This window comes from Neolamprologus multifasciatus, chromosome 9 (genome assembly GCF_963576455.1).
Source record: "Neolamprologus multifasciatus chromosome 9, fNeoMul1.2, whole genome shotgun sequence".
Classification (NCBI taxonomy): domain Eukaryota; kingdom Metazoa; phylum Chordata; class Actinopteri; order Cichliformes; family Cichlidae; genus Neolamprologus; species Neolamprologus multifasciatus.
The window spans coordinates 29,576,848-29,591,711 of NC_140447.1; the positions used below are offsets into that span (position 1 = coordinate 29,576,848).

The window sequence follows — 14,864 nt, forward strand, 5'->3', positions numbered from 1 at the left end:
TATCGCCCACTTTGCGCCAGAAAGAGGAAACCAGCGGAGGTCGTGCTAAACAACAGCAGCATGTTTAAGCTTGAGCAGCCGTTGTTAGAATTTATTTAATATTACTTTCTAGTATCAGCTGATGTTTGCTGGAGCCACAGCTATAAAACCTGCTGGCAGTGTTGGGGAGTAACGGAATACATGTACCGCTGTTACGTATTTAAAATACAAAATATGAGTAACTGTATTCCGTTACAGTTACCGTTTAAAAAGGTGGTATTTAGAATACAGTTACTTTGTTGAAATAAATGGATTACACGGCGGTACTTCCCTGTTTCATATTGTGGCGGGTCAGGACTGTTTGGGTTTTGTTTGACAGCTACGTTCTGTTGTTCCAGGCGGCAGCGTTACGGTTGCCATGGTTACAGGGTGACGCTCTCTCTCTGCTTGTTTCCTGGGTGAGAGAGGCCTTTTTGTTGTTGTTGTGCTAAGCTAATAGGCAGAATGCTACAGGTATAGCTCTAAAGAATGTAGCCTCATAGGCAGTGTAGTCCGTGCTGCAGGGAGAATGGACTGTCATACCCGTTATGTGTCTGTGAGCGAGGGAGGGAGAAAAAGGAAAAGTACGAGCTGTCATCGAGCAAAAACGGGAGCTGGAAGCATGTAAATATAATAATAACCACTGCAGCCAAGAAGAGTGCCTGACGAGCCCAGTTGTAAGTAAGCTATTAAGACTCGACTGTACACCGTGTTCGTGTTTTCCTCCGAAACAATAAGTTCTATTGGAGCAGCCTTTCAACGCCTCTCTCTGTCTTTCGCTAGCAAAGTTGACCCAGACAACAAAGTAAAGCTAGTTTTCGGCTACGAGCCCGACACGAACCCGACGTATTAGCCAGAGGTCCCTTTACTACGGTTCAGAGCCGCGGACCTTCAGTGACAGTAATAAATCACAGCAATAGTACATTCATGTAGTTGTAAACAGCATGATAATATATTAAGTAATCCAAAGTATTCAGAATACGTTACTCTCATTGAGTAAAGTAACGGAATACGTTACACAATACATTTTGGGGCATGTATTCTGTATTCTGTAATGGAATACATTTTAAAAGTAACCTTCCCAACACTGCCTGCTGGTCATGATATCGGTTTGGATATCTGGTGAGAGGGAAAGATGAAGATGAAACCAGAAGATGTCCTTACTGAATCATCAGAGCTGAACAGGTGATGGAGAAACAGGTTTACCTTTTAGGTGACATGAATGAGTTGAAGGCAAGTTATGAACTGTTTCTGAGAGACAAATAACACCAGGATCTGTTTCTAAGTAGCTGACAGCTGGTAACTGTGCAGGGGCGGGTCTAGCAAAGTTTTGCAAGGGGTGCCAGGAGGGGCATTAACAGGAAAAGGGGGGCACAAAGAAATACTTTCTTATTTTCATTTAAAATGTCTGGCTGTTATTAAATAATAATCTGAATCTTACAACCAAAGTTTCTATCTGATGTAAAATGTATAGAAATCATACATTTACCAACAAGACTGTACATCACTGTCACAACAGCGTTTGTTTTCATTCAAAGGCTTTATGGCTTTAATACCTGGTGGGCCGGTCTTTAGTCAAAATGCCCGGGTTGTTTTTTTTGTCCCAGTCCAGCCCTGGGCACGACACACAGTGAACTAATCTGAGAAGGTGCATCAAAAAATAAATGGCCGCGCCAGCGGTGCACATCGCACATCAGCTCGCATAGACACATTAGTTGTGCCGCTTCTTAATGACGGTATCTTAAGTAACAACCCCAACTACCAGATTCAAATTGTAATTGGCTAAAAATAACTTAGCTTACTGGTGAGAGGGACGTTTTTAGCTTTCCACATTCTGACACTTCAAAAGCTTCAGGAGCTTTTCGCTCAGCACAGCATCAGCACCACGGAGATACACAGATGCATCCATAGACTCGAGACACAATGCATTTTTGGGACTTTCAGATGTATGGACCAATGTTTTATTTTCTGATCAAACCAGAAATCTTTAATGAGCAGCTGGATTTGTCTCACATTAACTCACATTGAGTTAATGCCAGTTAATGCAACATCGAAGCAGCTGGAATCCGTAGATGTGTGTGTTCATGGAGCTGCATGTTCACCTGCTGGACGTCACTACCTGACAAGTTTAACTGTTCAGAACACTGCAGAGGACTTATTGACAGTATTTGGCTCCACATATCTGTGTGAGCAAATTTTCTCTCACATGAGTGTCCTCAGGTAGCCGTCTGAATGCTGGACACTGGGAGACTTGTGTCTCTGAGTGGGAGACCAGAGATCACATTAACATGTGTGTCTCTGTATTAACAAACATGCCATATTGGCTTAGTTTATTTTTCTTATCATTGTTGCGAGGAGACCATAAATAGCATTTGCATTTTCTGTTGTACAGTTCATTTGCTGTTATGGATAAAAAGTGTCTTTTTTTGTTTCAAAATAGCTGATAACTATTCACTGATAGCTGCCAACATCAGCAAACAAATATAATTCTATAAAGTGGTTTTATATATTGTGTAACTGTTTATATAGAGCGTTATTAAATTTATTGCTAATGCAATCATATGGCACACTGACCTCTGAGGAAATTTTAAATGGCACTCGCCATCAGAAAGGTTGCCTACCCCTGGTGTAAACAATATGGTTCTGACCTCTGGGAGGCTCCAGTTTTGAAGACTGCGCCACGTGGTTGGAGAAGAGTGTTGAGATACTGCCAAATTCTCCTGAACCCCATCGTGTTAGAGTACAGGGTAAGAAGTCCTTCTGTGTTCCAGCTGGAACGCAAAGTTACCTGTCCAAAGATGCCTGTGAATACACCCGTTGACCTTTGGATTGAACCCCTCGGGCCTGATGATGGTTTTCTCCCGGAAGGCCTATTGGTGTCTCCTTCATTGGTAAAGGGAGAAGGAGGGGAGGCCTTTGTTCCAATTACTAATGTGGGTAAAACTGATGTCTGGTTGACACCTCGTCGGGTGATTGCTACAGTTCAACTGGCCAATGTGCTAGCAGAGGGTATTTCTGAAATACAGGTCTTTGTTAATTCAGTGTTGTATAGCTTACATTTCCAGTCACACAATGGCAGACAATGCAGCGGAATTGGATTTGCCTGAATTTGAAAATCTTGAGGAGAGCTAGAAGTGGCAGCAAAGGTTTTATTGCAGAAGTATAGTGGCATGTTTGCCAAGAGTGAGTTGGATGTTGGTTGTAGTAAATTGATAACTCATGAAATTCCTTTGATAGATGAAACACTAGTGCGACAACCATACAGGCAAATTCCTCCCTCTCAGTATGAACTGGCAAGGGATCATATCAAAGAGCTGCTGCAAGCTCACATCATCACAGAAAGTAGTCATCCATATTCATCCCCAATAGTTCTTGTTCTTGGATTTAGGCTCAGAGTTTGTAATAAGCTGCAGGAACCCTGTTCAGTACAAGGGACTCTGTAAACATTTCAGTTTTTACTCTGAAATAGAGAAAGTGATGTCATAGCTCAAACTATTTCTTTGTTTAACATTTTAAATGTTTATTTAACATTTGCAAGATTTCATAACACAAACAATCTAACCAAGCAAACGTCTGCAGGACACGCTTTAAGATACATTCACTAAAAGCTTTATAACATGACAACAGATTTCTTCATTCAACTGCTGGAACAAAGTGAATCACTCAACATGAACACTGAAGCAGAACAGTTTAGAAAGCTTAACCCTCTGGAGTCCAGGGTATGATCGGCCGTTTTTGACTACTGCATGCATTAATCTGAACACAAACCCATACGTGGAATGAAGACCAGCTTACACTCATGAATGCTAATATATCACAAAAATGCTAAATGTTGTAGATTTCACAGACACTTGCTATCAAATGCAAGTTTTTTCTTCTCAAAGAAAAACTTGAGAAATTAGAGAAAGGTTTAAATTGAAACAATGGGTTCTATGATCATTTTTCTATGACTTTATGGTGATTTGTGTGATTAATAATTTAGACACAGGTAAAATGTAAGATTATAATCAACCATAAGTTCCCAGATCTCCACATTTATTTTTAGAGAACCAGCGAGAAGCAAAAATTATTCCAGGCGCAGCAGATGGTCCTGTCAGTGATTGTGGTCAAGCCTCATGCAGTTTGGGCTCCTGCTGGTCACCTTGAGAGGATTCCAGATCCGAACGGCTCTGGCCAAGAAACGGGGACACAGATGTGACCCCAAAAGAAACATAGATCCCAGGTGCGAACACAAGTGATGAGACGGGAGTGAACTTAGACTGAAAGCGAGCCTTTATTATGGCTAATGACATAGAGTTCCAACAAGGCAGAAGCACAGTGACTGAACTAAACTGGGAAACTGATACTGTGATAAACTATGAAGACGCAGAAAACTATGACTATGAATGCAAAGACTGGCTGTGAAAACATGGAGGGTGGGAACACAGACGACGCGACACAGACTGAATGAAACACAGATGCTGTGTCCCAATTCAGGGTCTGCACGCTTGAAGTACGCATTTTAAGTGTGATTACGTCACCGCCACGCGACGACGGCTGTCCCAATTCGAAGTGTACTTCAAATGCATACTCCAAATGCGCCGTCGATTTCCCCAAATATCAAGCGTGGTCCGGTGCACGCTTCGTGGTCCCATATATCCCACAATTCATAGCGCGGTGGTGGGTGTGGATAATTTTGCCGCAAAATACGGCAGAAGGGAGCTGCCGAAGAGTGAACTGTCAAAAGTAAGTACTGAATATGACGTCACTTATTTATGTGCGAATGTTTAATAACGAAGAACATTAAAACACTGCCGACATGTGGCCAACAGCAAAGTTATGTGACATTAGTGATGTTTGTGCTCTCAGTGTTAACGTGGTTTTACAGCCTCATATATATATATATATATATATATATATATCATAATAATCTGACAATACAATACCATAATATTGGCTATATTATAATTACATTACCACAGTGAGATGACTTTAGTCTCATGAGCAACATTAGCTAATTGTTATTTACTAACTAATCTTGAAATAACTGTTCGGTACAGAAATGAAGCCCAACAATCATGTTTTACAGTCCTGTGGTCTCAGCCTCAGATACTCAACTAATCAAAGTGATGGCATGAATGACCAACAAAAATTTTTCTCCTTCATTTATGTCACACAAAGCTGTATGAAACGTTTCTCGCGGTTAGTATCATGGTTGCTAGGCAACCTGAACAGCGCGACGAAGGCTAGACCGTCCCATTTCACAAGCCTATCACTTCCGCACTTCTCGTACTTATAGTACGCACCGTACGTAGTACGCATAGTGCGCGTACTTCAAGCGTGCAGACCCTGAATTGGGACACAGCCAAGGAACACCGGACTCTTTCAAAGTAAAACAGGAAACATGGAGATTAGACACGACATGAACTTAACATAACCACACAGACATGAAGCATGACAGGTAGACGCACGAACCAGGGAGACTGAGTACGGGGGAAGATGACAGAAGGAACTTAAGAAACAAAACCTAAAGAGCAACATAGGACTTAACTAGATGACCCAAACTAGAGCATAAATGAATACACAAGATACATAAAAACTCAAACACTGGGTCACACGACCCAGGTCCATGACAATTAGTGTTTAACTGTAAAGGAGGTCAAAAGCTCCTTAGACAGAGGTTATAGTATAAGCACAAAAGTAATGAAAAGTCATGGGAGGATTAGCTTTAGTAATAGCCGGTGGGATTTTCATGTTATGTCAATTGCCCGAACACAGTGCTCATGCCTGATATGGTCTACCCGTTAAAGGGGGACAGAGCAACAATTCAGGGAACTGACATGTACATCCTCTACCTAATCACCCGAAACCCCGGCTGATTGTGACCCACACCTGTTTTCACACCTTGGCTCATGTGATTAGATAGAGGATCATCAGGGGGTCCTTTTGTCCCTCTTTGGGGGAAACTCCCACTGGGTTTAAATCTGGGACTCCCCACCATTTGACCTTAGAACTGAAGAAGCTTCTCGGATGAGAGGTGAAACGTTTTCAAGCAACTTAAAGACGTCCAGACACTTTCCAAGCTCCTTAGACGACGATGACCTGGATGACTGAGAACCTTCACAGACTCATCATGGTAACCTTATTCACCTGACTCCTGAACTCTGCTTCCTGACATCTGACCAACGTTAAACTCATGGACTGAACATATACACACGCACAACCACCTAAACACACACAATGGACAAAAACAAACCAATGGACAACTGTACCCTCATACACACAAGAATAACATGGACTGAACCACCACTCACAACCACTAGCACTTTATATAGCCTCTGTAGAAATTATCCACATATTTCACTTATCTTAACTTCACTACTGTATAATTCTGTATAAATAATCATTCTGTATAATACAATAATTTTTAATTCTACAACTGTTTATAACTTGCATAGTTCATATTTCTGTATAGTTTTCTTTATTTCATATTTCTGTATAGTTCTCATATTTATATCCTGTTCACAGCTTGTACACCACTACAGCCTGTACATACCTATAGTTATAGCATATTCATAACATACCTTCCTACCGTGAACATTATAACATACCCAAAATATACCCATAAATAGACCCATATTTTGTACTCTCATATCTATAACAGACCCATTTCTGTAATATATTTATATATCTACATTATATATTTGTAATATATCTATATCATGGCTAAAGCACTTCTGGATGGATGCAAACTGCATTTCGTTGACTTGTACTTGTGCAGTGACAATAAAGTTAATAAAATAAATAATAAATAAAGTCTATTCTATTCTATTATTCCCTCAACAATGTGGAGATCCAGTTTTCTCACCTTCTGGCAGCTGAGGTGAGAAAAAACAATCCCAGGTGCATCCCCCGCAGCCCAGGTTTGTTTACCAGATAGGCTTTGGAAATGCTGGACACAACATGAGGCAATAAAGATGAGCAGAGTCCCAGGTGCACACTCAGTAAGTTTAATTAACTAAACACACAGGTTAAGACAAGGTTTGCAAATGTAAGTAAAACAATGACAACATTTAACAATTTCAATGTAACAATAGTGTATACATGTCAGTGTAAGTTCAGTGTATACAGGTATATATGTCGTAAAAAGTCCACAACACTGCCATTGGTGGCTTTTTTGCATTCAGCAGTTGCCTCATTCTTCTGACACACAAAACAAACCTTTGGACTACACTACACACCAACTACACACTGCAAACATGGTAACCGTAGCAAATGTCTCACGTGTTACTGTTATCCGATTACTTTTTTCAAGTAACGAGTAAAGCAAGGGATTACTATTGCAAAAATGGTAATTAGATTACTGTTACTTTCCCGTAGGAACGCTCCGTTACTGCGTTACTAAAACCGTGATTTTTTTTGTGAGAATGTCTCATGACAGTGACGTAAGCGAGTGCGACGTTCGTGACAACAGCTGTGTGCAGATCAACAATGGATCATATATCGAGTGCAGAGAGAGTATGAGCGTGCAGCGTTTAAAGCGTGGAAGTACTGACCTTACTTTGAGTTTGATTCCATAAAAAGTGACAAAAACATTACCGTCTGTTGTGCGTGGGAAGAAAACTTCTTTTTACAACGAAAAACACCCCTAAACTTCCAAGCAAGTGCGCTAGGACGTAATGAGAAATTCACAGAGAAACTCGTGGATTCTTCCACTGACCGCTGCGGCACACCTGCACCAGGGTAAACCTCCGCCTACCCCACTCCTGCTTTACAGGTGAAAATAGAGCAACAGGACTGCTAGTCTTTGATTTTATTTATTTTCTGCTGTGTTTTACTTGCATCTATTTGAAAGACTGAGTGTAAACACAAAAAAATATTTTATTTTATGTGCTGGAATGTGCAGAAAATAGGTTTAAACCAAATTTCTTCCAGTCAGAGAATGTTGCATATAATTACATTTTTGCTTGATGCATAAAGTTAAAAGATTAAAACTAATAAAACAAGTTTTAAAAAGAGACTTTTCCATTTTTTCATTTGATTACATTTTGAATGATGGATTATGTAGAAAAAGTAGAATTGGGTTGAATGATCTATCGCTTTATCACCTATTCAGGTTGTAAATCGTGTTGTTAAAAAGTAGCTAAGTAATTAATTACTTTTGAAAATAAGTAATGAGTAATGTAACAGGATTACTTTTTTGGGGAAGTAATCAGTAATTAGTCACTGATTACTTTTTTCAAGTAACTTGACCAACACTGCTAGTGTCACTCCTAAAACTTCCCCATCTTCCTAAACAACCAAATGCCACATGTTGCCATATAGTTTTTTATTGATTGACGTGGTACACTTTAACACAAAGAGGGAAGGATGTTCTTTTTATTTATTCATTTCTTTGCCTGCAAGCGGTGAGTGTTTCCTAGTGCCTTCCTTAGAACATGCCGCTTATACCCTTTCTTCGTGCTCTAAATACAATGCTGTTTTATTTATTTAATTTTAAATTGCATGTATTTTTTTTAATCATAAATCTGGTTTTACGTGGCCTGTCAACACAATTTAAAAACTGGTACATAGTTTGAAGTCCACACTTTCGACTCAAGTTGAAATGGAGACTCTGGGTTAGTGCATCTTGTTGCTCTTACTTAAATTGGTCATGTGATTTTGACATGCCGTTGACCCCTGAGGGTTAAAACGTTACTAGAGGAACATTTTTGTTCACAGCTGTCTCATCAGATTTTTACATCTGAACTCTGTGGAGCCTGATCTCAAGGGTTTTAAATTTGACCCTCAAACTAGAAGAGGATCTTTCTGTCTCTTCAGAGTCACTGTGATCCTGTGATGGGAGTGATTTCAGCCCTGAGTGATCACGCTGATGTTTGCACAGAGCAGATAATGAATTGAATGTTTTGGCACATTGGTAACAGTGAAACAGTTTATTAGTAACGTGGGATTGTTTGTGTTCAGAGTATGATCTGAGATTCCTGAAGCTCTTGTCACACTGGTCACAGCTGTAGTTTCCTTCCATGTGTGTACGTTCATGAAGGTTACGATTACCTGAATGTGTGAAACTTTTGTCACAGTGTCTGCACCTGTATGGTTTCTCTCCTGTGTGGACTCGTTTGTGTTTTTTAAGCTGACCTGCAGTAATGAAAGATGACCCACACTGATCACAGAGGTGCTTTTTAACCCCACTGTGAATGAGTTCATGTTCTTTTAAGTGATGTGATGTAGGGAAGCTTCTCCCACATTCTTTGCAGTATTTCAGTTTGTCTCCAGTGTGTCTACGTTGATGTATTTTTAGGGCGTCTTGCCAACTGAAAGATTTTCCACAAAGGTCACAATGAAACTCTTTCCCACAGTGATGACAGGGTTGAGAACTGGATCCATCTGTGTTGCTCTGCTTCTAAACAAAGACGGTGTAAATCAGTCCTTCAACATTTTTATCCTGAACGTCACCTGAAATAAAGAGCATCTCTGCAGACGTCTAGTTACATTTTACTGTTTCAGTTAACACACTCAGTTTACTGGGCTGCAATAACTACAATACTACCACCATAATACTACAGTAATACTAAAATCATAACTGAAATGAAAATCCGAATAATCAATCAGTTCTGCTTTTCCATGCAGTAGAATTGCTAACATGCTAACACAATTTAATGAGCAGAGTTGTTCCAAACAGTCAGGCTAAAATGACAAGATAACAATATAAATACATACCTCGCAGTAACTGCACTTGTAGAGTCTCTTTCTGGTGTGGATCTGTTGGTGTAGTCTCAGGTAACGTGGAGATTTAAAAGTCTTCTCACACAGGTCACATTTATAAGGTCTCTCCTCAGTGTGGGTCAACATGTGGCACTGTAACTGCATGTTGGTTATAAACTGTTTGCCACACTGTTCACAGCAGTACACATCATGTCCGGTGTGAATGCGTAGGTGTGTATTTCGATTCCGTATATGGCTGAAAGTTTTTCCACAAATGTCACAGCTGTATGCCTTAATTCCAGAGTGGGCAACTAGATGCCTCTGTAAGCTGCTACTTTGACTAAAAGCTCTGCCACACTGATCACAGCTGTACGGTTTAACTCCACTGTGGATGAGTTGGTGATGTTTTAGAGTATCCTTCCTGGAAAAAGTCTTTCCACACAAGTCACAGCTGAACGGTCTCTCTCCAGTGTGGATGACCTGATGCTGTTTTAGATTAGCCTTCAGAGTAAACTCCTTCCCACACTTATCACAAGTATGCGCTTTAACTCTACTGTGAATGAGCTGGTGTCTTTTTAAGCTTCCATTGTGCCTAAAATCTTTCCCACAGTTGTCACAGGTGTATGTTTTCTCTCTCTTTCTTCTGTGAGGTTTGTCGGCCTCCTGAGAGCGCTGACTTCTCGCTCCATGCTGGTCCTGCAGTGACAGAGATACAAACAGAGGCAGTGAGTGAAATGCAGTCGTAATGCAGAACAAACTGAACCTTCAAACTCCCTCCATTAACACTAATTTTAAACCTGAAGGTGGAGTGTGGCACCAAACACCTTAGAGGTCTCTTATCACCACCTACTGGTAGTTCTAACACATTACATCCAACCTGGTGTTAAAAATAATTCATGACTGTTCAAACTAGAGATGGACCGATCCGATATTACGTATTGGTCCGATACTGACCTAAATTACTGGATTGGATATCGGAGAGAAATAAAAAATGCGATCCATTAAATATCACGAAAGCACGTCATAAAACTTGCGACATGCCGTAACTCGCCTCATAATGTTAGCACGTCGGAGCAGTATGCATCACGTGATAGAGCGGCTGTGGCGTGCAAGACCTGTCGATGGTCTGGTTGAGCATTTGGAGCTTCGCTAACAACCCAGCATTTCATCTCCGAGGAAGTTTTCCCAGAGAGAAGTAAAGCAAGTGTGTAAGTTCATCTCTGAATGTTTGTAAAGCATTCCCACGTTAAGCTTAACAACCAATATATTGAGCAACTGCCTCTCTCTCCCTCCCTCCCTCTCCTGCTGCTACTTCAATCATGAAACTGATTAATGATCAGCTGATCGGCTTTTCTGTCGCGAGTCCATCTCTCTTGTTTGTTTTTGGCCGACTTCTCACCAGAAAGAGGAAACCAGCGGCTGAACAACAGTAGCACGTTTAAGCTTGATAAGCTGTTGTTAGAATTTATTTAATATTACTTTCTACACCAGGATCTTTTTCTACGTAGCTGACAGCTGGTAACTGTGCAGGGGCGGATCTAGCAAAGTTTAGCCAGGGGGGCCGATAGGGCATGAACAGGGAAAAGGGGGGCACAAAGACATACTTTTATTTCTTATTTCATTTAAAATGTCTATCTTTTAATAAATAATTATTCGAATCTTACACCCAAAGTTTTAATTTGATGTAAAATGAATAGAAGTCCATTATTGTATATAGTAACTATTAAGTCTAATATACCCTAGTAAGCTATACTACTTTTTTTCATCAAATTAAGGTTGATTATGTCGATTAAGCATCATGAGGTGGAGCGTGAGGGGTGGTTCCCTTTTTTTTTTTGTTGCTGGGAGTTGGAAGCCTATTAGTTAGGTTGCTTAATATTTACGCTAAGTACTCTTTAAAATACCAGAATAGGGAGGATGGTGTAGGTTTAAGTTTATTAGATTGATCAGTATTCCTGAACTATAATTTTTTTTTTTTTAACTTGAGTATGAACTTATACAAAATGCAGCAAGATACAAGAAAAACCCAGTTGTATTGATTAAAAAACACTATATCGGGTTCATATCGGTATCGGCGGACATCCAAATTTATGATATCGGTATTGGTATCAGACATAAAGTGGTATGGTGCTATCTCTAGTTCAAACCAGGGTTTTAATAGTTTTGCAATTTTCATTAGTTTTTATTTTTATTTAGTTTTGACTTCAGATTTTCAATTTTATATCAGTTTTAATTAGTTTTTACCAATTGTTTGCTAGTTTAGTTTAGTTTTTATTTTTTTAAAAATCCTTAGTTTCAGTTTAGTTTTGATTAGTTTCAGTTATAGTTTTAGTTGTGTTTGCAATAATTAAGTGTAACAAAATCCCAGTTTCATCATATCAGTCATTCTGCTCATCCTTGGGTATGTTGCTATTCCAGCTACCATACTGCACCCTGGACAGGTCGCCTGTCTGTCGCAGGGCTAACACGCAGAGACAGACAACTCACATTCCCACCTATGGGTTCTTTAAATAAATAAATAAAGGCAGATGAACAACCATTGATACCAGGCAACTATAAAATGTATATGTTGGCCCCAATGAGACTATTAACTCTCGCAGCACCGGGTGTTCGTAATTTTGGTTCAAGTGAATTGATAAACTTTTTGAAGGCAATTGACTCACACAGTTGTGTAGATATCCCAGTCCTGTTGTTTCGGGATGCATCACGCTGCCTTGCCTGGGGTTAGCTTCTGTTTTCTGGGGATGAGGGTTGAGTGTGCTCCCTTACCTTCTCAAGGTAAGCTAGGTTAGCCTTCTTGTGTGAGCTTTTCAAGTGCACTTTAAGGTTTGTGGGATTTTTTTCCCTTTAGAAATGTCCCTCATAAGTTGTCTGTTTCCACTACAAGACACTTGCTTTATCCAAAACACAGTCATATTCAAAGTAATCCCAAATTGGACTCTGGCGCTTTCTCCCGACTTTTCCTGACATGATTCTGCGCGTGGACGGAGCAGCAACACAGACGACTCGACTAACGTACTGCCACCTGCTGGCATAATGAGACACAGCAAGAAAAAAATCTGGAAACTAAACTTCATTTTCACCCTTGACTATTGTATGACACGCACACATCAATGAAAACTAAACACATTTTTGCTATAAATTCAGTTAATTTTAGTTAGTTTTGTGAACACTCATTCCAGTTTTAGTTAGTTTTCCTTTTTTTGTTTTTATTTTTATTTCCGTTAACAAAAATGTTTTTTCACTTCTAGTTTTCGTTATTTCGTTAGTTTTCATTAACGATAAAAACCTTGGTTCAAACACTCTAAAATCATGGCCATCCCTCCTGCTGTACACAAATATTAATACTAGCATGCTAACACACTCAGAAAAGTAATGAATGTTTACCAGCTCTATACTTATTTTTATATTTCCTGTTGTTGTTTCCTATTAGATATTTCTATAATTTTCTCATTTTTTCAATGATAATAAATCCAATGTAACAGTTACTAGCTTGGATCAGTGAAGGAAAATGTCAGAGTCTGATTGTAACCCGAGGGATTTTTTTTAATAAAACATACTGACTACATTAAAAAGAAAATCTCTTTATTTTTAACTCCTTAATTTACAAAACAGATGACTTATTTGTAAAAAAAATGTTTGGAATCATGTATGATTTTAGTTCCACTTCTAACGTGTACACCACTTTGTGTTGGTCTTTCACGTGGTATTCCAATGAAATTGAGTCATGTTTGTGGCTGTAATGTGACAAAATGTGGAAAAGTTCAAGGGGGTCGAATACTTTTGCAAGCCACTATAAGTCCTCATGTGTCCACATTTTGTTTTTTCAGGTTGTGAAAGATGCTGCAAAACAATCTGAGGCAGATTAACTGTGTTATTTAAAGACTGCATGAAGATCCTCTGCAGGTTAGTGCAGGATAAACAGGTTAGTTTGCTGAACTGTGATGGATTTAAAGTAAAGAACAGTGTGTGACTGGTGCACAGTGACTGTGGTGCTCATGTCAGAGTTAGATTACATCAAGTGTAGCAGAGATTCATTTAAACTGAAGCTCATGATGCTGACATTCATTCACTGAGTTCCACCTTCATACCAACAGGACAATTGAATTGAAAATTGAATTGATAATACTACTACTAATAATAAAGAAGGATAATTGCTTGTGACTACTTTGTGTTTGTAAACATAATTTAAAAATACATAGTATACAGTAATATACAACACAGTGATATAACAGGTTGTGAGTATGAGAGTTTTAGATGTGACTGATTATTTGGTGAAACTGTGATATTTTCCTCACCTTCTGTGTTGAGCTCATTGTTTCCTCTGTAGTGACTCAGCTGAGTCCAGATGGCTGAAAATGTTCCTCTGCTGCTCCGTCAGACTCTTCTCCTCCTGCTGATCAGCTGGGACACAAAACAGATCTTTGTTAGGCTCCACACTGCACTGAAGAGTCAGAGTGTCTCATATGTTCATCTGACAACACAAAGTACAAATTTCACTCTGATTGCTTGTAGAAATCTTGTGAGACGTGTTGTGCTGCAAAGTGAGGAAACTCTCTCACTCACTTATACTTCAGGAGGAACTTTGTGACATTGGCTCTAATATTCTAAGCAGCCCTTTACTATGACAGGGCCAGAAAGTCCTATTTGAAGGTTTGGGAGAAGGACCATGTTAAAGGTGGATTGGGGTTTATACACTTTGTTATGATACAGGTAAGGCTGTAAGAGCCTGAGAAGGTGTCCTGAATGAACCTCTAAAACCAGTTTTCAGCTAACGACTCTGCTTCAGTCTGGAAAACAGCAACTACAAGTTCAAAGACTCCGTCAACAATTCACACCCAGCAACAGCCTGAACAGCTCCTCCTGTGGTTTCCACAAACAGGGACAGACCTGTTACTCCCCCACCCCACACTTTCAACTCCTTCAGCCCCCCAGTCCCACCATTCCTAAAAGTTTGATTCTGTGCAGCCATTCCCCAACTCTCTCTGAACGGTACTGTCCCGATTCTTTGATGTTGGTCTGAGAACAAAGAAACATTACTCAGATCTTGTCCAGTCAACAACAAATATTTATTAAGCACATATGTGGGAGATGTACACGACACCACCCTCAGCGTAGTCCAGTAGATCTCAAAGAGGAAGCACATATACAGTTTTATATGT

At 39.7% G+C, this 14,864-nt stretch overlaps 2 protein-coding genes across 5 annotated transcripts in view; both read right to left on the minus strand.

The window, feature by feature from the left end:
• LOC146511796 (uncharacterized) overlaps positions 1-14,165 on the minus strand; it is a 32,878-nt gene extending 18,713 nt beyond the window's left edge. The window contains exons 1-3 of one of the 2 annotated variants that reach the window (XM_085171935.1): positions 14,001-14,165; positions 9,718-10,398; positions 6,992-9,397 (exon numbers count right to left, since the gene is read on the minus strand). In XM_085171935.1, coding sequence (XP_085028061.1) covers positions 8,735-9,397; positions 9,718-10,398; positions 14,001-14,018 — 1,362 coding nt within the window. In that variant the 5' untranslated portion in view covers positions 14,019-14,165 and the 3' untranslated portion in view covers positions 6,992-8,734. Of the gene's footprint in view, positions 1-6,991; positions 9,398-9,717; positions 10,399-14,000 lie in introns of those variants that run through there. The other variant, XM_085171934.1, reaches the window with a different exon arrangement.
• Positions 1-14,864, minus strand: part of LOC146511795 (uncharacterized) — a 63,279-nt gene that overhangs the window by 32,349 nt on the left and 16,066 nt on the right. The gene's annotated exons all lie outside the window — the stretch shown is intronic.